This window comes from Neolamprologus multifasciatus, chromosome 1 (genome assembly GCF_963576455.1).
Source record: "Neolamprologus multifasciatus chromosome 1, fNeoMul1.2, whole genome shotgun sequence".
NCBI lineage: Eukaryota > Metazoa > Chordata > Actinopteri > Cichliformes > Cichlidae > Neolamprologus > Neolamprologus multifasciatus.
The window spans coordinates 8,696,991-8,724,769 of record NC_140439.1 but is presented as its reverse complement, the minus strand read 5'-3'; the positions used below and the strand labels follow the sequence as shown (position 1 = coordinate 8,724,769).

General features: G+C 38.3%; 1 protein-coding gene across 1 annotated transcript; it reads right to left on the bottom strand.

The window, feature by feature from the left end:
• Positions 1–999: 999 nt before the first annotated feature.
• pamr1a (peptidase domain containing associated with muscle regeneration 1a) lies at positions 1,000–23,185 on the bottom strand. The gene is made up of 11 exons (XM_085162400.1): positions 19,443–23,185; positions 18,230–18,400; positions 16,156–16,281; positions 9,556–9,670; positions 8,840–9,057; positions 7,572–7,769; positions 7,257–7,451; positions 6,931–6,997; positions 5,975–6,240; positions 4,564–4,904; positions 1,000–3,992 (listed from the first exon to the last, which is right to left on the bottom strand). The coding sequence occupies exons 1-11, from the start codon at positions 19,525–19,527 to the stop codon at positions 3,417–3,419; spliced, it is 2,358 nt and encodes a 785-aa protein (XP_085018526.1). The 5' UTR covers positions 19,528–23,185; the 3' UTR covers positions 1,000–3,416.
• Positions 23,186–27,779: the final 4,594 nt, after the last annotated feature.

The following is a 27,779-nucleotide window of genomic DNA, read 5'->3' as shown; positions in this document are numbered from 1 at the left end:
ATGGAAACCTAGGGAGACCTGTGACATTGCAAAACTCAAGGTTTCCAGTCAAATGTAAATAATAAGAGAAGGGGCTATGAGTGCATTTGCAATATTTGTTGTTGAGTAGGGTGGGTTTCTCGACAATTTCTGAATGAGCAGTAGATTCTTTTATGCGCTACAGTCTAAGGCATTATTAATATGAATATTGCATTTTCTCTGGTATCTCAAGATCAGAACTGCAACCATAAAAAAAGACGGCCAGCAGTTGCTTTAATTCTTGCAGTTCTCCCTGTAAGTTGCAGAGACCAACTACTGTGCTGCTCAATTAGCTTAATTAGCCGGCCTGAAAGGTGTCCTGCACAAAGCCGTAGAGAGCACAGCGGGTGTCTGTGTCTCAGGAGTAAGAGCTAAGTTTAGCAAATCCTCTCAGTGTGTTTCTCAATGACAGCACATGTTGGACGGTCTTGCAGAGAAACTCACGAATGCATAACCTTACACGCCAACATGCTGCAGACACACAGGCACTGCTCATAGCGTATGTGCTGTGACAGATACAAGCGCACACAGTGTGCTTCCATGCTTCTGGACACATGCATACATACAGGGAATTGTTTCTCAATGCATTTTCAAGTACTGATAATGATGACGTTACTAAATTTCAGCTACGAAAAAAGCAAACAAACGCCTATTTGCACAGCTACACTCATCTTTAAGATGGTCAGAGGTATCAAGCCTTAAGGTGGCAGAGATTCCATAACTTGTCAAACTTTACTTGGGTGAAGAGAGCGAACAACAGGGTGGAGATTGTAACTGGGCTCTTTTGCTTTGAGAGACGTATTGAAGTAGCTCTTATTTCAAACTCCTGATTTGTGACGGTCAAGTCCATTTGAGTTTTGAGACAGACTCTAGAATTTGATAGAGAGAAACATTTCCTTAAGATGATCTGTGAATTACAAAAAAATAATAATAATAGTAATTTTTTTTTTGTCGGTGATAATGCCATTAGCATGATCACCGAATATTGGCGCCTATAACCAAAGGCGCCAATATTCTTACCTGTGACAGTCAAATAATACTATTTAAACATCAGAAAGTATCTTAACCCTCTCTGCCTCTGGTATCAACACAGTCTGAAGGTATGCCTTTTGTCATTTCTCCCAAGTACATCATTCTATTATTCAATTTTTTATGCCTGCCAGTGGAGCAGGGCGATATGACCAAAAATATTTATCACGATATACATTTGAAAATTTGCAATAACGATATAACTGACAATATAATTGACACCAGACAAAATACTTTACAACTCCACAACTTTATTAGTGCAAAAAAAAACCATCAATATATTTTCACTTAAACAAGCAGCTGTTTTTTATGCGCATTAAAGTTATATAAAAATTTTACAGTGCAAATGCAAATTCCTTGCTGACAGTTTAACCAAAAGGCATTTCCAGTGGAAATTGGCCGACATATCCTCAGCATAACCATGTAGAATATCCACAAAACTTAAAAAGAGGTTATACACACACAATACAGTAATATTATGTTGAAGTACAGTACATATCACTCCACGAGGCGCCTGCCTACGATAGTCGTAATGCTCCGACAATCCATCAAGCGAGGCGGCTTCGTAGCTTAGCAAAGTCGTACTAAAACATTTGACAGATTTTCCAGCGCCGTGTACCACAATTATTTCGAGGTCAGTAAACACAACCAGAATTCATACATAAGGCACACGGGTTTATAAGGGGCACTGCCGATTTTCAGAAAAATCAAAGGATTGATTTTAAGTGTGCCGTATTTTCCAAAAAACACGGTAATAACGACGGCCTACTAGCATGCTCTACCAAAAATAGTGCTTTGTTGTGTATCTGACGGACGAAGCCAAACCAGTTCCACACCACTGAAGTTGTATCATTTCTTACAAACCAATTCTGGTTCATCTGTTTCATTCAACAATCCGCTTTCGCCCTTCTCATTCTCCGTCGTCGTCATGCTTTTTCCACCATGTGCGTATGAAAACAAAGGCACCGCGCATGCGCCTTTTACCCATATTCTATCGTGATATTTCATTTTCTTATTGTTGCCCAACATTATACCGGTATTACCGGTATGAACGGTATGATATGGCCCAGCCCTAGCTGCCAGTCAGTTTGTTCCTGATAAGTTAATATAGGCTAACTATTTAATTTGCAATTCAAATAATTCTAAAGTACTTTATAATGACTGAAACAATGTGCAATAAAATAATAATAATAATAAAATAATAATAATAATAATAACAACAACAATAACTTTATTTGTGGAGCAGTGTGTTTGAAAAAGTGTTCATACATGTCCAAACATACAAAAACACGAGCATATATCATACACTCCTTCCTGTCACACACTTCCACACATTAGATGTGAAAAACAGCCAAAAATATTGGGTGAAAGATTAAGAAAAACCTAGAAAAAAAGAGTTATCAGCAAACAAAACACAGATTCAGCCACCTTGATAGGGTAGGAAGGCTGAATCTGTGTGCAGATGCAGCTACAACCTTAAAAATGTGGTGGCCAATGGTTATAAAATAAGAGATGATGGAACAGTTAAAAGACCCATATTCAGAGAGGCTGATAGGTGGAATTGCATCTCAGCAGTTTTACTGTATATTTGTTTGTAATTAATGAAAAATAAAATGAATTTTGAATTTCACTGGAAGACAGTGATGTTAGTTTTTGTTAGCAGCCTACTTGGTATGTTCTGGACCAGATCAAGACGGGAGGACTGCCAAATGTGAAAAGTAAGTGAAAGTAGTCAAGAAAGCACTGGATGAGCTTTGAGATGTGAGATTCAAAATTTAAATGCTGGTCAAAAGTACTCACAAGGTTCTTTGCAGATGATTTTTGTGTCAAATTGTGTGATACAATTATTTAAACACAATTCATTTTCAAGTTGATAATAGATTGTAAATATAACACAATTAAAGTTTACTTGAAATGGCAAAAAGTTAAATGATGCAGAAATACACATTTTTAATGTATATTGTGCAATTTATATTGTAGAAAAGCACATTACATGTTTCACACAATATACTTTATAAATCAACTAGCTTTAGTAAAAAAACAAAACAATAACTGCTTGGAATTAATGTTTTAGATGTCAATAATTACATAACCACGCATGTTTTGAGAATAAATAGGTCAACAATTGTCTGTCTTTTTTATTACAGCAATTTATTCTTGGAAGCATGAGGATGTGTTTTATATGGGAGTGATCGCTGCAGCTGCAAACACATAATAGAGTTCTAACGATCACATGGTAGCATTAGGTACTTAAAACCAGTTTAGTTTAGTTTGTTTTGCATAATCAGCAGCACTGAAATATACAGAACTCAGATTTAATTATTAACATGGCTGAAATTCTGCCTTTTATAAGATTGTACCAAAAGCACCTATTTCACATGTTGCTCTATCCAGTCTTGAAAGTTTGCAATTTGTGTGTGAACTGTGTAACTCGGTTGGTTGCAGTTGTTTTTCTCAAAAGATGTTGCTCTCTCTAAACCAAGCAGCTGCCAGCCTGCACTAGAGGCTCGGTGAGTATCCTCGTGACCTGACAAGACAGCCCTTGTGGATGAAAACACAGCTGGCATGGTTGTGATGCCTGGAATAACAATTGGGCAGGGGCTCTGAGGACTGGACGGTTTGCTAATGACACACAATGAATTGTCACTGATCGCTGTGGTATGTGCCCCTCCTTGAGCAAATTCTCTTTCACAATGAGTAACATCAGTCAGCTCAACAAGTTTTGTCAGGCTCAAGGTTGCAGAGTGGCCCAGGTGCCTCGGATTGCTTGGTAAAATCCACCTCGCGGTGTAAGCCTCCTGCGCAGTCACCTCCCCTCCTTGCGTTTTGGGTAGACACACAGGCAACACGCGCTCTCTGATCTTGGCCTTGTCTTTTAGCTTAAGCACAGCCACATCAGAGTCTGGTGAGGAGAAAAAATTTGGATGGACTACTATCTCTGAAACCTGCTGGGGCAGAAAGAGAAGATGAGGGAGAATTGGAAGTTAGACTACTGAGTTGCATGCCAAGTTTTGTTGTTTTTGGAATACACATCAAGATTAGATTATATGCATGCAAGATGTGCAGAACCAAAGAAAATACAGCTGCATTCCATGTAAGCTTTAAGTGCATATCAAATATGCACCTTATCCACTTTATACATTTACAAACAATATATCCAGAAAATAACTTCAATTTAATTAAGACTGATTTTTCCTTTTTTTTATCAACTGTTGTGCTGCAGAATTTATAAGCATTTCTGCACTTTATGACTTACAAAAAAAGAAAAAACTAATGTAAGACCACATATTTATGAGCACTGTTTGGTCATTTTCAGGCCAAATGGTGGCTTCTAGGTTTAATGTGGGGTGAAAGTGAGATGACCATTTGCCATATAACCTGACCTGCAAAGGATTTACTGATATAAAAAGGCATTAATAAATATTTTTTATTTGCATATTACATGCTCATCCATTTAGACTGCATTGTTTAGGCAAGTTTAAACAGTAAAAAGTTGTCATGCATATGGGACTTTACCCTCAGGTGGTGCTGGCTTTTCAACACATCCCTGGGTGTATGGTATTGCTTGCCTATGATAACCTTCACATGTTCAGGCTGAATGGGTTGCTGCTTGTTCTTGTCTACCACACACTGAGCCACCACCAGGACTCTATGCTGGGCGACAAGAGCTCCACTGCAGGCCAGGAACCAGAATGTGGACTCCTCTGGGGCCCCCTGCTGGTCTGTTATAATCCTTCCAGGGGACGTGTAGGTGCTCACAGTGTGATCAGGTGGTGAGCGGATATAAATGGCTGCGTGCCACGGCCACTGAGCGTCGGAGAGGTTGTGTCTGCTGAAAGCGTCAAATTTGCCACAAACTGTGACATCAGAGAGGACAAAGAAAAGGAACGTATTAAATTTTACAGTGCAGATGTGAAAGTGGCCTTAAAATTAGAATCTAGCCCTTAGAAAACAGACAGACAGGTAAGAAAGATGATCAGTTGACTTCCAGAAATGTCAAAGAATTATTTCAAAATGAGTCTGCGTAACTTTTTTTTCTCAATAAGATGTCACTGTGACCAAGATGATTCATTTAAAAGTGTTGTGTAACTGCAGAAGAGTCACAAAATTGCAAAATAAATGTTACAGAATGAATCTAATACCTGCGGTAGGTTGCTTCTGAACTCAAACAGATCATCATTATTTCATTTTAGTCAAACTACAATCTTTCAGGTGTAAGAGCTAAGTTCACACATCAATTTAGCTTACTTAAGAATATACTTCTGAAATTTGCTAACAACGCTGGAATGTATTGATCAAGAAGAAAAATAAAGCCAAAAAGTGCAGTTTCTCAAATGACCACTTTAGGTTGGCTTTTAAAAAAAACCCCACCAAATTCCTACCATTTGTTTCTGGAATCATGTTATGAAGCCTCAAGATGAGCGTTTCCACCATCACCATCTTTGTTGCAAAAAAACTTGATATTATGAGGAAAGGCTAACGGGTAATGTGTGGTTAAAACTGGTTAACTGTATGTAACTAACAGCCTGTCAGATGAGTCTGTTCCTCACTTGTAGTCAGTGAAACTAATACTTTTTCTTTATGTTGTTAAGTACACATTTGTCTTGCATGCAAAAGATCCCTGGTTTGAGACCAGGAGGAGACACAGGGTCACAGGCTATCATACTCCTGGTACTGTACCAGCCCAAAGCCAGGAGTATGAGGATTGTTGATTCAGGAAGGGCACTCAGCATAAAAGCATGTGCAAAATCAAACATGTGGCTCCACCTGCTTTGGTGACCCTTTGCAGCTAAAAGTATCATCTCCATAAGCACGAGTTAGCTGGTATTTGTGTCTGTGCAATGTACCAATATGGTGTTTTATATTTCTCTGTTTTTTAAGAGAGATTTCACTTAACAAGCCAGGCGTAAACTTTTGCTGATCTCACCTGGTGAGCAGGAAACATAGTGCCCACTCCACCTTCCAGTCTTCAGACAGGTGCGTCGAGAGCTTCCTTTGTTTCGATAGAGAGGTGAAGCACACTTGTAGTCGATGCTAGTGTAGACTGGGTGAAAACCTTGAGGTATCTCGGCCAAAGCGGTGTCATCATTTTTCTCTCTGGACAATCCACCGGATGTTAGTGGAATAAAACCAGCGGACAACAAATCATCCACGCTGTATCTGGATGAGAGGTGAGTCTGGTGTGAACGCTGTCTAAAAGAAAGAGATAGTTTGCCTTTAAAGCTCATCTTTTCAGTGTGATAAGCATTGTGTGTTTTTATACATATACATACATCTTGTTTATCTCTTATTTACCCATATACAGATTTGCTTATTCATTGTTTCAAACTGATATTTCCAATATTTTTTGAGCCTCCAAATTCTACCAACGTGCTCCTACTACTGTCCTTTCTTATTTTGTTTTAGAGCTAAATAACATTTCATTTTCAATGTGTGGATTTACTCAATCATAAAACCAAGAAGAGAATAACCTATGTTTGCTTCAAGTTCTACTAGTGCTTAGCATCTGGGCATAAGGGGCATAAATGAATTCTTCTCTCACATGCATGCTGCATTGCTTTTTTTTGAATATGCTGCACTTAAGTGGGTGCCTTGATTTACAAAAGGGTGTAACTAGTTTGGTACAACTGAAAACCTGCAATCTCTGGTCTTTGAATCACCCATGGCATGAATATGAGCAAAATTCAAAGATGCGTCAGGGCAATACACCAGATAGCTACGTAAACTGCTCTCACTGCTATCAAATCAAAGAACACGGAAGAGGAAACCATCACAGCAATTTGTATAATGACAAAGTAACATAAAAAATCCAAAATAATGACTTTAAGTGTGCAAAACTCATACATACACACATATAACATAACGCAGTATCGCAAAATTTACCTTAGCAATAGGTGTGGCTTCACAACACTTTGCCGTACAAGTTCAGACACTCTGGGTTCTCGACAGACTGTGAAGGCAAATCAAACAGGTGACAACGATACGTAGATGTGTATGTAAATGATTCTGCTTAAAAATATCAGGGACTTAAATACTGTAGTGACAAACACATAAGAATGTCTAATCTTTCTTTATAAACTTCCCAGTTTACAATATATTACAACGTAATACTCTATACTCTATATATTTTGTTTTCCTCATGTAACAACGAGGAGGAAAAGCAGCTACAACCTAAATCTTTCTTCCTTTTTCTTTTTGAAAACTGTTACCTCTAACACACTTTGGTGACCTGCTACTCCAGGATCCATTAGAGAGACAGGTACTCTGGTGGTTTCCACTTAAAATGTAGGAGGTTTTACAGAAAAACTCAATTGTCTCAGCACCTCCAGCTGAGTCAAGAGCAGGTCTGTGATATCCGTGGAGCAGTTTGGGTGGAGGAGCGCACCGGACCAGGCTTGTTGGACCTGTATCCGGTTGAGACAAAAGAGAGAAAAATGTCTTTCCTAACTGTCAATAATAGTGTGCAAACACCATAACAGAACACAACAAGCACCATGGGAGGAGTTAAAACACACAAAAAAAACCTTTTACACATGAGGGAGCAGTGCCACTCCATGTGCCATTAGGTAGACAGGTCCTCTGCTGCATGCCAATCAGCCTGAAAGGTGGATGGCACCGGTAGTTTACCAATATGAGCTCCTCTTCTGGACCATATACAGGCAGCAGGTATCCATTCACTGGTTTGTCTGGTGCTGCGCATGCTACATTCTTGATGGCTGACACTGTGAAGAAATTTTGTGTGACTGTGATAAATGAAAGATAACACTGAATAACCAATAAACATAACATTTATAAGGGTGCACATTATTAAATTGACATAATATAAACACCTAAAGTAACTTATATCTATCGATAGATTGTATCTATCTGTGTAAATCTCTAGGATGGATGGATGGATGGATGGATGGATGGATGGATGGATGGATAGATAGATAGATAGATAGATAGATAGATAGATAGATAGATAGATAGATAGATAGATAGATAGATAGATAGATAGATAGATAGATAGATAGATAGATAGATAGATAGATAGATAGATAGATCTGGATACTTCCCTCTATTTTTTTCAACAGAAATATTACTGAAGACTGCCATAACTCTCATTCATGCCATGGTGCTTTGATATGTTGGGATTAGGAAACCACAGTTGATGCCCAATGAGGGAAAAGACTGTATAAATGGGACTGAAGTTAGATGCATGATTTGCTTTAAAGGCAGTAAATGGGGCAGAGAGGAGCAGGTATGATAAATCTGTGTCATTGACTGTCCGTCTCACATCACTGCCCTATGAAGGAGGCTGAACAGACACAGGTGAAGAGGGAAAGTAAAGGTACGTGGACGAAATGTGCTGCAAAGAAACAAAATACATGAATAGTGCCATGTATTTGTTATATGTATATGATAAAATAGACGCTATCAGCAGTAATTCTTCCCTCTAATTATAATAACAAATGCTTTTTCTCTAATTTGTTAACTGCCTGTGTGCACACTGAGCCTAACACATTTGTATGGTTTGTATTGTTTGTTTTGTATGTGGATTACATAGAGGAAAAAAACCCTTTACACAGAGCATACGCTGACTCATATACCGTGATAACAAAATAAAAGGAATGCCACGTATCATAATGTAATGTAATCCAATATAAATCCAGTCTGCCTCCATGGACAGGCTTTAAAACATTATTGTGACCAATTGTATTACGCTGCATTATAATGTTAAGTGTTTGTGTTATATTGTCTGTTCTGCGGCAGTGTGTATGCATTCACATTGCTTATGACTAATACCTACCTGAAATTTCCTGAAATGTAAGAACAAAACCATCAAAGTTATTATAGCCATCAGAGGTGAAGAGAATGTGTAGGAAGTTCCCGGAGCTTTTTATTGGAGGAGGTAACTGATCCCCACAAAACCGACCAATCACAGGAGAAGTCAGACTGTCACCATCACGGACCTCGACGTTATCGTAACGACAGCTGTGGTCAGACTCCAAACTCAGCAGTGAAAATCTGCAGCAAAACAAACAGAAATGATGTTTGTCACCTGATGTGAGTTAATCCCCATGCCAAGTCTGATGTATAGCACGTTAACAGGACAGATATAAAGCGGGATGAATGAGTTATACTAGTTAACGGCAATCCAAAGTATAGATTTGAAAGAAATTTCTATATCTTATGTTAATGTTCTACTATGTATTTTCCCAAACAAACAAAATGATACCATTTGTTTTGTAACTGTTACCCTGCTTTGAACCCAAGAGTGTCCTCACTCTAAAGTACGCTCATCTCCAGCTCTTTTATTATTCCAACACAGTCAATTGCAGCCGCCAGATTGCTTGACTCTCTCCCGTATCATCTGCAGCTCAGCAGTTCTTTATTACCTGAGGTCACATTGATCCCTTCTGAGCCTTTCAAATAGAGACTTAACTAAATCTTTTCTCTTTGATCAAATCATGTGCCTTCAGTGTTGAATGATTTTCATATCAGATCTTTGGAAAAGTTACCTACCTGAGCTGGATACTGCTCCCCCTCTCCATTTGCACTATCCATTCACATCGAGCATTTGTTGGGTAACTCTCCAGGGCTATGTGACCCTGAGCTCGCTGAATGATGCCTCCACATGCTACCAACAAGAGAACTATAATTACTTATACTTATACCCATTAAATGTGTACTTATCTCAGTGGCACTGAGCATTTTGACTGTTGCAAGCTAAGCCCCATAATTTGACATGCTGTGTAAGAGGGCAGATAATACCAAAAAAAAAAAAAGAAAAGAAATATACATATATGTGCTTGTGTGTGTGTGTGTGTGCGGGGGGGGGGGGGGGGGGGGGGGGGCTGGATTCGGATGGTTCTGATTATCATCATCATGCTGCTATTAATGCTGTTAAGAAAAAGCAAGACAAGATACTAAAGCCTTTTTGAATTGATGTTGACCAGTCTTTGCTAAGGGAATGGGGTTGAAATGTTTAGAATTTTAAAAGAATATCCCAGATTAAGATCATTCAGTCTATTCAAGGAGTTGGTCAGACTGTGTAGAACATTCTGTAAAAAGCCTGTGCAAGAGAGAGATTGCCCAATGTCCAAATGCCTTCTTTTGTGTAACTCAGAATGTTAGAACATGACAGAATAACACCTGAGTGGCAATTTCCCCAACGCCATTAAATGTGGAGAATGGAAAAGTACCATGTGAGTGAATAGAAGGAGTGGCAACTAAGTAAACCTTTTTACTTTGCACTAATATCAGCTTCATGTTGCACTGAGTCTCACACTACAGTTGGTCTAAATTATTACGTGGTGGTTGTTGTTGTATCTGTATCTGTAGTTGTGTATATTCTTTTTTTTAAGTAGTATTCATCCATCTTTTTTTTCCTTTTTGTGTACTTGAGCTCTAAGTAGACACTAGGCTGCATACAGTTGTAGGCAAACCAACAAAAAGCACTGTCGCCACCAAATGTCCATAATGTGTATTGCAACGAAGGTTGTGTCATTTTGAAAATTCTTAACCATAGATCTGATTATTAAACAGCTTTGCCCGTATATCCTTTGCTGCATACATGAACTGTACATACTTTGGAGATGCTAAAGATATTTATTTTACATTAAATGGCGGTGATGTTTCCTCTTGATGTTTTCTTCCCTTTACACAACACTCTGAGCCACAGGATGTCATAGGGTACCAGCATCTCAGACAAAAACAAAGGTTCTTATGTTCCTTGGAGACATGTATTAAGTAATTTAATTAATTTAATAAAGTAGTTTACTAAAAGGACAAGGTCTCAAGGTTATTAGCCCTGCGACAGACTGGCGACCTGTCCAGGGTGTACCCCGCCTCTCGTCCTATGACAACTGGGATAGACTGCAGCACCCTAACGCCTCCTCACCACAACCCTGATAAGGATAAGCGGATAAGAATGGATGGATGGATGGACGGATGGATGGACGCCTGTTATTCAGTCATAAGTCACTTTTACTTTTTTTGTTTTACCTGCCTTTCAGCAGAATTGTTGCATTTGTGGCAACGAGCACTGTCAGCATCAACTCTAATGAATTGTAACTAAGGCCAGGGTCTGTCTGTGTGTGTGTGTGTGTGTGTGTTTGTGTGTGTGTGTGTGTGTGTGTGTGTGTGTGTGTGTGTGTGTGTGTGTGTGTGTGTGCTGCACAGTGCTATTCAGCATCCTGTACACAGCTTCTTCCACAAAAACTGGGCTCTGAGTAACAAAAAAGGAGAATTGAGGATCGTTTTCATCTTAGTCCAAAGAAGAAATAGAAGCAGTGAGATGAAATATCATTATGCACATGTTTCTGCTTGGCATAATTCGCAGAGCAGCTGTCTGTCTCTTAATATGATTGCATGTATTTGTACTTCTGTTGTAGTAAATAGTGTTAGCTACTTATCATGTATGCAGGGGGATGAATAATAGGACTTCTCTGCCTCACTGTTCCATGTAAATGTCAGATCATGAATATGATTTACTGGGTTAGTGCTCATAACTGGTATCCTGGTGCACATCTTATCACAGTCACAGAGAATGGAGCCCTTTGGCCAATAAAGAAAATAATTAAGTGAGTTTGTGTCTTAGTTATTTCTTTATTGGTTGTGATAGTTCTTTTTAGTATTTTTAGAGTTATTTGAATGAATTTATGTAAAGTCTTCAGGTATGTATACAGTTTGTATGCAGTGTATTCAACTGAGCACTGCAAACAAGCCGGATGGTCCCACTCTTCTTTAACCCAGAGGATAACAGCGTCCATGTTTTCCTAAAAGACTGACCACAGAACAGTTTTCCACAGTCTATTTTAAATGTGCTTTGATCAGAGAAGCTGGGATCATCTTCACATATGTCTTGCCATGTGAAGCTTGCCAGTGGCTTGCCATCTGTCACTGCCAGTGTTATGTTTGTTTGTTTTGATTTTATTGACTATTGTAATAAATGCCAACTCTCTCTTGGTGTATGATCGCCAAACCCTACTGGATCTCCGACCTTCTGCCAAAGGCTGGGCAAAGTGGAACCAAGCTGGATATAAAACTTTGCCCCCGCTAAATTCGGAGATCCCAGCTCACCTGTGCCGTGTTCCAGATCCACCACTCCGGCAAAAGTGCCGTCGCCGGGGTCGAAGGGCTGGCTTCCTGGTGAAGCTGAAAGCTTCGTTAAGGTATTCTCTTAAGCCCTTATCCAGAAAACAAGGAGCGGTGCCAAACTTCTGTTTCTTTCGGCGATCGTTGGAACCTGTCTGTGCCTGGCTGGTACCTGTCATCGGCCTGGATGGGATGTTCCAGTCCCGAAAACCCTGCTCTCCTCGCCCCCGTCGGCGTGGTGTGAATCTGCGGAACCTGCGGCCTCTGTGTCGGGCTTCTAGGACGGCTAGCAACGGGGATCCGCCGCTTACCGCCAGGATTGGCCTGGTAAATGCTAGGTCCCTAGCGAACAAAACTTTTATCCTGAAGGATTTTTTCACATCCCGAGGACTGGATTTTCTCTGTTTGTGCGAGACGTGGCTGAGCGCCGGTGAGTGCAGCATCTTCTCAGATCTTCTACCTGGCGATTGCTGCTATTTTAATTCCCCACGTATGTTGGGCCGAGGAGGAGGAATAGCTACGATCTTTAAAAGTCATTTTAAATGTAAGCAGCTATCAACCCCGTCGTTCACCATCTTTGAACTGTCTGTGTTTGAGCTGGGCTGCTCTCACACAGTGTTGTGTGCGGTGGTTTATCGGCCTCCAAAATACAATAAGGACTTTGTGAGTGACTTTGCTGACTTCTTGGCTGAATTCATGCCAAAATATGATCGTGTTCTTATTGTTGAGGATTTTAATATTCACGTGTGTTGTCCTGATATGCCCATGGCGAAGGGCTTTTTATACCTTATTGATTCGTTTAATCTGGTGCAATGTGTGACAGGTCCCACACATGAACGTGGACACACACTTGATCTTGTTTTATCTCATGGTTTTTCTGTTTTTAACATAGATATTTGTGATGCTGTGTTTTCTGACCACAGTCCTGTGATGTTTGAAGTTCCTCTTGCCTGTGCCTCAGTTAAACCTCGCGCTACTGCTCAACGCCGTCGTGTTTTTAACTCCTCCACTGCTGAACACTTTTCAACAGTCTTTGACCAGATCTGTAAGATCCCGGATTTTTTATGCAGCCAGACTGAGGAACTGAGCTCATGGTTTTATTCTACCTGTCGGACTGCTTTGGACACTGTGGCTCCATTAAAAACCAGACGGCCTAAAACTAAATCTGAGCCCTGGCTGAACGACATGACCCGAGCTGTCAGGCGCGACTGCCGTCGAGCTGAGCGCAAGTGGAAAAAGGACAAACTAGAAGTGTCGTTCCAGATGCTGAAGGACTGTTGGCGCCAATATCAAAGAACTGTAAAAGATGCCAAAAGAAAACACTTATCTGACATTATTTTGTCAAACTGTCACAACCCGCGTGTTTTATTTAAAACTATTGACTCTGTTCTTAATGCACCTTATACTGACTGTATCGAGCCCTCATCAGATGCCTGTGAAAATTTTTTACACTTTTTTATTGAGAAGGTCTCCTCCACAAGGGCTCAAATCTCTCCTTGTGCTCATGACCTCTCAGTCTCTGTTTCCTGCTCTGCTGTCTTTGACAGGTTTGAGCCTGTGACTCTGTCCTTTTTAAAGGAGACTGTTGGTCATCTTAAGCCTGCAGGGTCTCCAAATGATGCTGTCCCTCCTCGACTTTTAAAAGAGGTGTTACCTACAGTTGGTCCTTTGGTTCTTGAGCTGGTAAACCATAGTCTGATGTCAGGTGTTGTCCCTAAAGAAACCTGCTCTTGATCCTACGGTTCTTGCAAACTACAGGCCTATCTCCAAACTACCTTTTCTTTCCAAAATTCTGGAAAAGGTAGTTTACAGCCAAATAATGGCCTTCCTGGAAAAGCAAAATGTTTTAGAGGTTTTCCAATCTGGTTTTAAACCCTTTCATAGCACTGAATCAGCCCTTTTAAAAGTTTTTAATGACATATTTCTAGCGACTGATGCTGGGGACTGTGTTGTTCTTGTGCTTTTAGATTTGACAGCTGCGTTTGATACAGTGGATTATGCCATTTTATTCTCTCGTTTGGAGCACTGGGTGGGCATTAGGGGCACAGCACTGGAGTGGCTCAGGTCCTACTTGGCGGGGCGAACTTTTTGTGTCAGCCTTGGTGACTATGTGTCGTCCTCCGCTCCCCTCTTGTGTGGTGTCCCACAGGGCTCAGTTCTAGGCCCCCTCCTCTTCTCTTTATATCTGCTTCCTCTTGGTTCTGTACTGAGAAAGCACGGCATTCCTTTCCACTTTTATGCTGATGACTGTCAGATCTATGTCCCTCTAAAGAAAAAAGGCAGATACCTTACACAGCCATTACTTCAGTGTCTCGATGACATTAAGGCTTGGATGTCTGTTAACTTTTTAAAATTCAATGATAAAAAGACAGAGGTGATGGTTTTTGGTAGCCCCACTGAGACCCCCAATGTGTATGTAGATTCCCTGGCACAGTATGTTAAGCCAACTGTCACAAACCTGGGGGTCAAAGTGGACTGTGATCTGAAGTTTGATAATCAGATAAAAGCAGTGGTAAAATCAAGCTTCTTTCACCTCAGGCAACTGGCAAAAATAAAGCCAATTCTTTCACGGCAGCACTTTGAGACAGTGATCCACGCCTTTGTTAGCACTCGGCTGGATTACTGTAATGCACTTTATATTGGGGTCAGCACATTATATATTAGTCATCTACAGAGGGTGCAAAATGCCACAGCTCGTCTTTTAACTGGCACTCGAAAGTTTGAGCACATTTCCCCTGTTTTAGCTTCACTTCACTGGCTGCCCATTTCTTTTAGGATTCATTTTAAAATTCTTTTATTTACTTTTAAAGCTCTCCATGGCCTAGCCCCATCTTATCTCTCTGAGCTGCTACAGCCTTATACACCCACCCGCTCTCTCAGGTCAGCTGATCAGCTGCTCCTGCATGTACCCAGGACTGGGCGTAAACTTAGAGGAGATCGTGCTTTTGCTGTAGCAGCTCCAAAACTGTGGAACGAGCTTCCTTTAGAGATTAGACAGGCCAGTTCTTTATCTGTTTTTAAGTCCCTCTTGAAAACCCACCTTTTTACCCTGGCCTTTGACACCACGTGAGATGTTGGTTTTTTATTTTTTTATTTTTTTATTTTTAGTTGTTTTTAGGTGATTCAATGCTGTTTTATATTGTTTTTGTTTCAATATAGGGCTGTTTTAATTTTATGTTTTATGTGTTTTACTTATTTATTTTGCTGTTTTCTGTTATTCTATTGTTTTAACTTATTTTCTGTACAGCACTTTGTTCCTGTGCTGGGTATTTTAAAGTGCTCTATAAATAAAATTGGATTGGATTGGATTGGACTCTTTACAATTTTACAATGAGCAACATTATTTTGAAATTGTTCCAAAATTTGCAGATTAACGTTTTTGCAGACTGGTGAACCTCTGCCCATTTCAACTTCTGAGAAACTCTGCCTCTTTAAGATGCCCTTTTTATACAGATAAGTATAAAAAGTGAGAGTACAGAGTCTGTCAGGGATGCTGTCTTCATACAGAGTCATGCTGCTGACCTGTAGACAATTAAACTAACTAATTATATAGCACGTCTCCAAGTATTTCTTTTTAGAACCAGTTACTTTTCCAGCCTTTTGTGGCCCCATCCCAACATTTCAAAATGTACTAATCATTTTTGTGAAATAATAACTCATCAAAGTTTAAATATTTGATGTCTTCTATTGTGAATAAAGTGTGGATTCAGGACACAGTATTGCATTCTGTTTTGATTTACATTTTACATAGCATCCCAATATTTCTGACTAAATATAAGACACTACACTGGCAAATGTGACATAAAATGAAAATCCCTTAGAGAAAAACAACCTGGGATTGTAAAGATGCTATTACAAAAAAGATCAGCACTCGACTTATCTGTTCATTTTCACTTCATAATGTAGGCTTTGCATGATCTCTGTTTTCCTATCAGCAATCACATTTAAGAATATGATTCATAATATTAGACATTTCTGTAGCTTGGTCAGGCCTCACAGGAATACTTCATTAAAGCACTTACTCACTTTTACAATCCCCTCCACTCCAGCCTTGACGGCACTCAGTACAATACTTCCCATTCACGAAGAAGTCATCATTAGCTCTCCATGTTCCATTGTTGCAGGTTTTACAATTCTCAAATAGACAGCAGCCTGGAGAGAGACAACGGCAGAGCAAAAAGTAATAATTGAAAACATTTTTTTACAGTTTTTCTCCATTGGTTTGGCTCATTTCTTGAAACAGAAATTACATTCTCAAAACTCTAAGATCATTTGGCAAAACACTCTTACAGTTTAGCACAACACTATAGCTCACCTGCAAATGCTCATATCTCTTCCAAAACTGTTCACTCAGGCTTCAATCTAAATCTCTTTCTCATTTAAACAGTCAGTGTCTCCAAAATGGCAAAGATCCTTCTCAATAGCTTTGGCTCATTTCTCGACACAGATCGGACATTCTCATCATTCTTGGTGCTTTTGTCAAAATAAACCTGGATGGTTGATCACAACAACATGGTCCACCTGCAAAAGCTCATATCTCCCCTAAAACAGTTCACTCATGTGTCAAAATTACATTTCTTTCTAATCTGAATAGTCAGTGCCCCCAAAATGCATCGTCCCTTTGGCATTGTGTGAGTACTGCCATACAAAATGTTTAGATGTTTTGTCACTATGGCAGAGGACCAACAATATACAACAGAAAAGAGTAGCCTCCAAGGTTTGACATCACAGATTGCACTCACACTACCAAGGAAATGATAACCATTTTTTATTCACACGCAAAGAAAGTTTCATACATATGTAAAAAGAAAATGTACATTACAGTAGTAAATTGTATGAACACAAAATCAAAAAACAAGGACTTATTCAGTGGTTGCTGTACTAATTCTCCCGCTGCACAGTGACTGGAATACTACTCTAAACTGTATAAATTATGTAATTCCATAGTTTACAGTAATTTGTTCAATATATTTCTTGTCATATTTAGTATCAAAACATTCCACTAGTCCTCTCCACCTGCTAGTATAGACCTACCACTGTAGGAAGGTGCACACAAAATCTCTACAGTAAGTTATACATTTTTTGCCTCACGCACAGTGCCCTGTCCTATATAACATATAATTCCATTATAGATTACATAGAGTACATACCTGTTTTCCCTGCGAAAGGTTTGGATAATGGAGGAGACTGTAGAGCAAGGCACATTAGGCTGCACTCGACGACCTGCCTCTGACATTGTGAGGCCATGGTTTATGACATGGTCTATAATTGTGGCCCGAATTTCATTCGGGACAGCACAGTGTCTTCGTGCTCCTCGGCCTCCTCTTCCCCCTATTCCTCCACCACGCATTCTCAGTCCTCCTCTTCTTCTTCTTCTTCCTCCTCTTCCTTGAGGAAGAACTTCCCCTTGTCCGTTTGCTTGGCCTTGTCTATCCATGTTCAGAGATCGGACTGGCTCTGGTCAAGCTCTATACATCTGTGTTTGGCAGCACACAATCATGGAACACACCTGCGTGTGACACCTAGTTTCACCTGACTGTCAATGACTGTCATCAGTTTATCAAATATTCAAAGAAATTCATATATGGTATTCATGGTATTATGTTCTTGACCAATTTTGACAATTGAACAGACGGTTGTGCATGCGAGTACTTATACAATGAAATCATGCTGACATGTTTTGGAGAGAATGATCATTAGACTGAGAATCAACTAATCACTTTAGATCTACAAGATCTATTCATTTGGAAAATGTGCTAAATGTGGGCTAACTGTATAACTGTAGGCTACTTGTACTTAATCATTTGCAAAGATGCACTGAGACAATTGAGACATGTACTAAGGCATTTGCCATTTGATAAAATGAATGAGGAATGCCATTCTGTTGTGAACATTTGCCAAGAGGTTTGGAGGTTTGTCCATGTTATTTTGAGAATGTAATTTCTGTTTCAAGAAATGAGCCAAACCAATGGAGAAAAACTGTAAGATAAATTGGAACTCCTAGTCATTTGCAGTACCACAACAGCTCTGATATTTTTTCACAACAATATATCATGTAATACGTTTTGTTTAGAAAAAACAGAAAAGGACAAGAATTTACCTGGATGAACAATACAGGGGTCACATTCATCCAGGACATTGCGGCAGCAGGGAACAGTGTAGCCTACCCTTGTGCCCTTTGATGGACACCGACACTGGATCAGGTGGTACTCACAACACGGGCGACACATCACGTTCCACTGAGAGCTCGGGCAGTTGTCCCCCCTCAGGGCTGTGAAGGAAAAGTAAAATATTTAGATTTTAAATCTAAGAGCTGCCAGTGGAAACCTCAGCATAAGTAAAATAAGTAATCGTAAATTATGTGTTTGTGATTGTAGAAAAATAGTCAACAGTACCAACAAGTCCCTTTCAAATATCGTCTGATGAGGCAGATCAAACTTCCAAGAACATATCACATGATGGAATGGCACCATATTGATCTTTCACAGCAGGTAAAAAACATCAAAATCAAACAGGGCTATACGAGTATACAGTGTGTGTACACCAAATCTCAGTTTGCCCTTGTTTAACCTCCTAGGACCTGGCATACACATATGTGGCCATCACATTTTGGGTTATTTAGACCAAAATACTCAATTTTGCTCTACAAGGGCCTGATATCCACTTACGAGGACATTATACTGCTACTGTTTTATCGAAATTTTAAACGAATATCCTCATATGTGGCTCTCATTTTTCTTAGTAACAAAAATTAGGTAAAAAAAAAAAAATCTGGTGAACCTAGTGTCACATTGATGCTGATCATATTGAGCAGCTTGAGAACGATCCAAATACAGCCCTAAATCCAATTTACGATGCTTCATTTGGAGCACTAATGAATATACCTGCTGTATAATGGTAGTTTTCTCTCAAACAGAAAACTGCAGTCATTGAGTGAAACATGTGTCTCAGGTTATAGCTCCCAAAGGGCTACAAACAATTAGAGCTTTCCCAGGTTTAATTCTACTCACAAAGGCAAATGAATTCAACTGTAAAAGTATCCCAGCTTTAGTCACTGGCATGCCTGATATCTGTATCTGTGTACGTTTTACTCTTGTTTCAGTAAGCCACACTGAGTGCATAGCATGAAGTGACTGAAGTCTCAGATGAGCAGAAGAAGTGACTCATAGTTATAAAATAACTCCACAATTAGTCAGCAACTCAGTCAGCTCGCTTATTTCTTGTTAAAACTTTTTTTCCCCATAAAGACACAAAAGTTCACGAAGACGGTCTCATTGGAATTTCAGAATCAGAATATAATGTATTTTACTTACCGTGTGTCCAGCCCATTAGACACAAATTGAGACTTAGGAAGAGGTGGAAGATTAGGGGGACGCTCTTTGTGAGGAAAGGAAGCATGGTGGCTGCCAAACAGCAAGAAACCTCCTGAGAAACTCCAAGAAAGGAGCAAAAGCTTGATGATATCCGCAGTATCCTGGTCTGTCTGAAGTGTAACTGGCTATAGACGATTCATTTTCCTGTTTCAGCACGGTGGACGGAAATCTTTAACCCATTCCTTCCGTTGCGCTCTCATCTTGTGAAAGATTGCATTTGGTCTGAAGTTGTGCACAACTGTACTGGGTCTGCAAGCAGTTCCTGTTCCTCTCCTCTTGTTATGAGTCCGGTATGTGTGCTGAGTAACAATGGAAAAATATTGGCAAAGGTAATGGAAAGTGCATTTAGTAGGAATAAAAAGACGATAATGAGAAGAACAGTGGAAAGTGATGAAGAAAGTGCAGGCAAAAAATATCCATCAAGTCCAGCGAGGAAGGTTTTTATGGGAATCTTTCTGAAGCTGCAAGTTAGACACTCAAAACCAGTAGTTTTTGCACAGAAACACTTCATGGTACAATTGCAGATTTTCATGTGCATCGAGCCAAATGCGTTTACTGATAGTTCATCATGCACCTGCTGTCATACTAGACGTGACAGCTTCACAACATCTTGGAAAACGAATAACAGATGTACTCTCTAAAGTTGTTATGAAATGTTTATGCGCCTGGAGCTATGAGGCTGACAGCTCATCACCGCCTACTTTATGTCCAAGGCTTCTTTTCCATCGCCTAAGCTTTCAGTATTTCCATATTTAAGTATCTGTTTTCATGCTTTCCCTTACAAGCAGGGCGTGAACAGACAATTTGAGACTTTAAAAGACAGGAGGTAAACTTGTTGTGATACCTAATATAGATATTACAACAAATTTAACATTGCTATTAAATTATTTTTGTTCTTTTTTCTTTTTTTTCTAAATGAGTTAGAGCATTAAAATTATTCATCTTGAAGATGTGGATGATGTTGCCTTTCACTTCTTTTATTTTATAAATAACAAAAAAAATGGTTTCATCACATATGTTGATATTAAGTTGATCTACAGTACTTTGCATAGATTTTACATGTCATGTTTGAATGTTTTATGTTCCTTTTAGTTGCTGTAATGGTTTTTGTATAGTTGTCTGTGGGACTTTTCTATTGTTTTTTGTTAAAACGTTAAATAGACTGGCATAAGAAAAGCTCAGGAGAGATAGCATTCGAAACTTTTAAAATTAAAAATAAGTAAACTACGCTTTTATTTTTTAAAATCTAACTCACTGAGGGGTTTTATTTTGAAAATCTGATCCATTTTGGATGATCAAATGTATTTTCTAAAGTTAACTCGTAAGTCGTAAAATGGCTGCGCGGCAGGCAGATTTGGACCCAGACTCAGGACCCCTGAGACAAGGAATTAATTTCAAACTCAGCTATAGTCCTGGAAAATCACAGGAAACAACCCAAAACATACACAGAGCAGGAAATTAGCAGAACAAACTGAAAACCTGAAACCATGTCACATAACCATGAGGGAGGACACAACAAAGGGAAATGCACGATTCAGACAATAAATACACACCAGATACTGAGTACAGGAAACAGGTGAGAGAAGAGCTAACACTAATCACAGAGGATCAGGCAAGGAAGTAAAACTAAATACAAAGTGAGATTGACAGAAGAAATTACTGGTACAGAAACAGAAAATCAAACAGGAACATTGGGAGTATCTCAGTTCAGTATCTTGACCAAGACATGCAGAACAGAGGAGCCGGAGATCCAAACACCAACCTTTCAATTGGTAGCCGACCAGCTCTGCTTTCTGAGCTCCAAAGGAAAACTTCTTGCACTAAACTGAAGGCTTTTGTTTTTAAAATTCCACTCATTTTAAAATAAACTGGAGGCTTTTAATTTGAAAGTTTGAAAGGCTGCTGCTCCCTGTTGTCACTGTTTTCTATCGCTCATCAGCATATCTGTGTATAAGGCAGACTGGGAAGCTTTAAACTGTAAATATCATCTTAAATACTTGGAGCTGTGATGATTTGCCTTTAAACTGCAATATATCAACTAAAGTCAGATAACTTACTCAAAAATATAAGCATTTCTGTTTCCCACAAATTATGTCTAACCTCAAACTTGCAGCCAGTCAGGGTTGCTGGCAGGCTGGAGAATAAATAACTTTAAATTGGCTGAAATGTGTCAAAGTCCATTTCAAGCAGCTCCATGTATATCAGTTATTTTGAAGATCTAAGGCTTTAACAACTGGTTTGGCTTCACATACAGTATATGTTGAACAAAAGGGTTAAACTGAGATTTGAAATGTCTGAGACTCTGTGGTGTCAAGGTTATCATGGATAACACATCCAATATTTAAATTTGCAGGTTGTATATATCGTTAATGTATTATATTAATTTTCATAGAAGTGTTTAAAAAGAGAATGAGCTGGAAATACACGTATATCCAAATAAGCTACACATGGCTATTGTCTCTATAAATGTGATTATATTTAGCTTAATGAATCAGGGCTTTCTCTTATAGATACATTTGCACGACTTGATGCACTTGTGTACAGTTTGGTCCAGTCAGCAAAAAGTTTTTCAACATTAACATTTAGTGAATTAAACTCATGCTGATTCTTATATTAGTTCTACGAGAAGACTGCCACACAGCCAACTCACAACAAGCTTAAATTTCCTGACAGTAGGAGTCATTCGATAAAATCCAGTTCATCTTGTTGCAAAAGCAATGTAATGAATCTTTATTTTTATTCTTGAACATATTTCCAGTCTTACCTAGCCTGTTACTGAGCCTGACATCTCAACAGCAGTGTAGGCAGTTTTATTTAAAAGAAAGAACTGAATCATGTAGTGCATCTGTAAAGTACATCCCAGGTTTTCTGGCAGTGAAATTGGCCATTACAGCTCCGTCTCTTATATTATATTATCCCGTGGTTACATGCCATTTGACTTTCTGAAGCTTCTGTTCTCTGTCCGTGACTCAACATCTTGACTGGTACATTGACTCAAATTTTAAAATGACACCACAAAATTTATTCTGTGTTTGCTAGGTGCCTGTCTTTTTAATTTGGCACAAGGACAACAGCTAAAACTGATGAAGAATCTAAAGTTGATTGGTCAAGCTTAAGTAGGTCTTGGTTTTGACTTTTTTTTTTTTTTAGATAACTTGAATCTAAAAATCTAAAAATTAAAAACACTGTTAAAACTCCTTCCAATTATCCAAAGTCATCCTGTGAGCCAAACTGGAGTCTCTGCTTTGTCCCCTGCTTCTAATGTTGTACACTCCTGGTGTAGGGTCTTTACTGTGCAGTATACAGCACCTTTAAGTTCAAGGTAATTTTAATTCTCATTCCAGCCATCTTAAAATGCACTGGAAAAAATTTATTCTTCTTACAGTCGGTGCAAAAATTGAGAAACCACACAGGATAAAGTGAACAATATAATACAGAGACAGTGCAGTCAATACCCAAATTTTAAAAATGATTAAAACAGAAAATGACATAAAAAATAAATAAATGCTATGGCTAGAATAAAATATATGCCATGTAGAGATATTAAAACAATCAAAAGATTAAACACTATGATTAAATGTTAAGAGGTAGATTTTACTGTGTATGTTATAGGGAGCGGAAAGAAGTTATTGCACATGTTGGCTGTTTGTGATTTAATGGAGGAATATACGGCTTTTTTTACGGCTCAAAAAACAACAACAAAAACAAAAACGCATAAATGACAAGTTTGGACACAGATTATAGGTTTCCATTCAGAGATATTGAAGAGGAAGAATTTGATTATGAAAAGGACTGTCAAGGTGGTTATTTTGCCACACACGCTGAGAAAACGAACTTCAAAACATTTAACTATGCAGAGCACAACATGCATGACCCTGAAAGTAACATTGACCCAGATACCCACTTCTACAATAACACCAATAATACTTGTGAGTACTATACGGATGACCAATTCAATATGAATATTAAAATGGCAAATGCATTGTCGGTCATACATTTCAATAGTAGAAGCCTGTATAAAAAATTTTCTAAAATTACAGAATGTTTAAGTAAGTTAAAAAAGTTTAATATAATTGCAATATCAGAAACATGGCTCGATAATGAGAAAATTAGTGAAATGGGACTGGAAGGATACGAATTATTTACAATGAACAGGGTGAATAAAAAAGGAGGCGGTGTTGCCTTATATGTAGATAAAGTTTTGAAATGTAGTCTGATTGAATGTATGTCAAGCACCATAGATAACGTATTGGAATGTGTCACTATTGAAATCCATGTTGAAAAAGCTAACAATATAATTATAAGTTGCATCTATAGGACACCAGGTTCATGCCTTGAGACATTCAATGAAAAACTTGCTGCTATGTTTAGCAACCTAAATGATAAAAAAGTGCAAATAATTTGTGGTGATTTTAATATAGATTTGCTAAACCCAAATGGACATCAGAAAACAACAGATATCATAAATACAATGTATAGTAACTCCCTTTTCCCTGTAATTATAAAACCAAGTAGAATAACAATTGATACAGCTACATTGATAGATAATATATTCACAAATAAAATTGACCATGAAATAGTAGGTGGACTTCTTATAACTGATATAAGCGATCATCTTCCTGTTTTTGCAATTTTTCAAAATTATTTTGGGATTAAAACTAAACAAAAGAATCAAATATTTGATATGATACGACTTAGAACAACAGGAGCCATTGCTGCCCTCCAGGTGGACTTAAAGGAATACAATTGGAATGAGGTTTTTGCAAATGAAGATTCAAATAGTGCATATGATGCATTCTTATCAACTGTAATTTCACTATATGAAAAACATTGTCCTTTAATGAAAATCACTAGAAAGCATCACAGATCAAATAAGCCATGGATCACAAAATGGATAGAAGATGCATGTAAAAAGAAAAATAATCTATATAAGAGATTCATAAAACAGAGGACAAAAGATGCTGAAATAAAGTACAAGTTATATAAAAATAGATTAGTAAATATTATAAGAACAAGTAAGAAAGAATATTACCACAAATTATTGGAGCAAAGTAGAAGTAACACACAAGAAACATGGAGGATATTAAATAGTATAATCAAAAAGGGCTCAAAAAATAAGAATTATCCAGATTATTTTAAAAAAGATAAAGATATTGTGCTTGATAAAACTAAAGACATTGCAAATGAATTTAATGATTTCTTTGTAAATGTTGGCTTTAATTTAGCAAAAGAAATTCCAGAGTCAAGAAATAATAACGACCTAAATAAACATATTACTCAGAATGTGTCCTCCATGTTTATTGGTGCTGTAACTCATAGAGAAATAATTAACATTGTGAAGACATTTAAAAATAAAAAGTCCACTGACTGTTTTGGTATTGACATGATATTAGTTAAAAGTATTATAGAATATATAGTGCAACCTTTCGCATACATTTGTAATCTGTCCTTTCAAACTGGTGTATTTCCCTCACAAATGAAAATAGCAAAAGTTATTCCAATCCATAAAAACGGAGAGAGAAGTCAGTTTACCAATTATAGGCCAATATCACTGCTCCCACAGTTCTCAAAAATTTTAGAAAAGTTATTTGTTAATAGACTTGATAAATATATTGAGAAGCATAATCTCCTAAGTGATAACCAATATGGCTTTAGAGTGAAAAGGTCCACTTCGATGGCAGTGATGGAACTTGTAGAAGGGATATCTAATGCTATAGATAATAAGGAATATACTGTTGGTGTTTTTATAGACTTAAAAAAGGCGTTTGATACGATTGATCATTCTATATTAATGAATAAACTAGAGAAATATGGCATAAGAGGGTTAGCATACAAGTGGATGAAAAGTTACCTGGATGACAGATATCAATATGTCGAATTCAATAATGTAAAATCTAAGCAGTTGAAGGTAACTTGTGGTGTTCCTCAGGGCTCTGTGCTGGGCCCTAAATTATTTATATTATACATAAATGACATATGTAGCATTTCCAAACTGTTAAAATGTGTATTGTTTGCTGATGATACCACTCTGTATTGCTCAGGTAAAAACCTGGAACAGCTTCTGACTACAGCGGAAAAGGAGTTAAATATATTAAAAAACTGGTTTGATGTAAATAAGTTATCATTAAATATAAAGAAAACAAAATTGATTATTTTTGGCACTAGACAAATGAAAAATGTATCTAAAATCAGGGTTAATGGAATTGAAATTGAAAGAGTGTACGAAAATAAATTTCTTGGAGTGATAATTGATGATAAGCTGAGTTGGAAGTCTCATATAAACCATGTGAAAACAAAAATGTCAAAAACCATTGCTATTCTCTATAAAACAAAGCATGTCCTGAACAAAAAATCATTATACACACTCTATTGTACTCTGTTGCTTCCATATATGACTTACTGTCTGGAGATATGGGGTAATGCATATAAAACGAACACTCTTCCTATTTTCAAGTTGCAAAAAAGAGCTATAAGAATTATAAACCAATCAAACTATATAGAACCAACTAACATTTTGTTTATTAATCTGAATACCCTGAAATTTTATGATTTAGTTGAATATAAAATGGCACAGATAATGTATAAAGCACAAAATAGCTTGCTTTGCCCCAGTACTCAGAAGCTGTTCAAAGTCAGGGAGAGTCAATATGACTTAAGGGGAACAGATTTCTTTAAAAAAAACAAGATAAGGACAAATATAAAGCAGAGATGTGTTTCTGTTAGAGGAGTTAACCTGTGGAATAGTTATGACAGTGATTTAAAAAGGTGTAGTTCCTTTTCCTTGTTTAAAAATATGTTTAAAAATAGAGTATTAGAAAAATATATATATCAAGAATGAAAAGAGCAAAAAAAAAAAACAAAAACAAAAAACAGAAAACCTCTTGATTCTTTTGCTTTGATGTAGTTACTTACTAAGGTGGTGGTGTTTTTTCTTGTTTGTTTGTTTGTTTGTTTTGTTTTTGCTTTGTTTGCCTTCTCTCACCCCAACCGGTCGCAGCAGATGGCCGCCCCTCCCTGAGCCTGGTTCTGCCGGAGGTTTCTTCCTGTTAAAAGGGAGTTTTTCCTTCCCACTGTCGCCAAAGTGCTTGCTCATAGGGGGTCATATGATTGTTGGGCTTTTCTCTCTGTATCTATGAAGCGCCTTGAGGCGACATTTGTTGTGATTTGGCGCTATATAAATGAAATTGAATTGAATTGAATTTTATTATTTGCTTCGAGCCCTGTGTACAGGAGCTGCATGCTAAAAGATCTTTTGTTAAAAGGGTTGGCGTAATAAGCAAATGCTTCAGCCAATACCTTTTGATTAGCCTTGTCTCATGCTTTCTTGCTTTGTGGTAAATCTTTGTTCTGTCTTCACTGAGATATTTGAATGCTAATCAATAAACATATCAATCAAATATCTCCTACCGGATGGCAGGAGATTAAACGGTCCTTGAGCGGCCTTTGAGGAGTCTCTCATGATGCAGAGAGCTTTCTTCTTGCATTGATTCTTGAAACTGGTTTCCAAGTGAGATCCTGTTGACCCCTTCAACCATCCTCACCACACACTGCAAAATCTTCGTGTCAGTCACCATGCAACTCATCAGGATGCTCTCAATAGTACTTCAGTAAAAAATGGTGAGGATTGTGTGTATATATATATATGTGTGTGTGTGTGGCTGCGCGTGTGTGTGTGGCTTCAGCATCTTAAGTACGTGCAGCCTCTACCAAGTCTCCTTGGCCAGGCGTGTGGTGTTGAGTTCCACAAGAGAGCCTCTCTTATGTAGACAACCAGGAATTTTGTGCTGCTGACCCTTTCCACAGTCAAGCTCTTGATTTGAAGTGGAGCATGCTCATCTTTTGTTGTGTCCACAATCAGCTCTTGGGTTTTGTTGACACTAAGAGACAGATCGTTGTCTCCACACCAGCTCCACCACTGCTCTGTCAGATGTTTCATCCTGTCTGATGATGGGTTTTATACTGCTGCATCAAACTAGACGAGCTGATTTGTGCTAAGAATTTGGCAGTGCAGTCATGTGTCACCAAAGAGAGCCTTGAGGCGACTGTTGGTGTGATTTGGTATTTGATATATACCAAATATATTTTTTAAAAACTGAATTGAACCTAATTTAAGTGAACATGAAAAATGATCCCCTACCCCACCCTCTGCTGCAGTTTCAACTGAGCCTGGTCATTAGCTTGCTAAATCCTTGGCTATCCGTCACTCTGTCTTTACAGCTTTTTGTAAGCAACAAGTACGAAAATCTCAATGGTTGTAATGACCCATCTCATTTTAGG

What these genes read in the sequence shown, in the direction of transcription:
- pamr1a (XM_085162400.1), bottom strand. Translation starts at nt 19,527, where the DNA reads ATGCTTCCTTTCCTCACAAAGAGCGTCCCCCTAATCTTCCACCTCTTC. An exon ending in TCTAATGGGCTGGACACACG is followed by an intron (nt 18,401 to 19,442) that starts GTAAGTAAAATA and finishes TTTCCTTCACAG; the next exon opens with CCCTGAGGGGGGACAACTGC. An exon ending in GGGAGCAGTATCCAGCTCAG is followed by an intron (nt 9,058 to 9,555) that starts GTAGGTAACTTT and finishes GTTTTGCTGCAG; the next exon opens with ATTTTCACTGCTGAGTTTGG.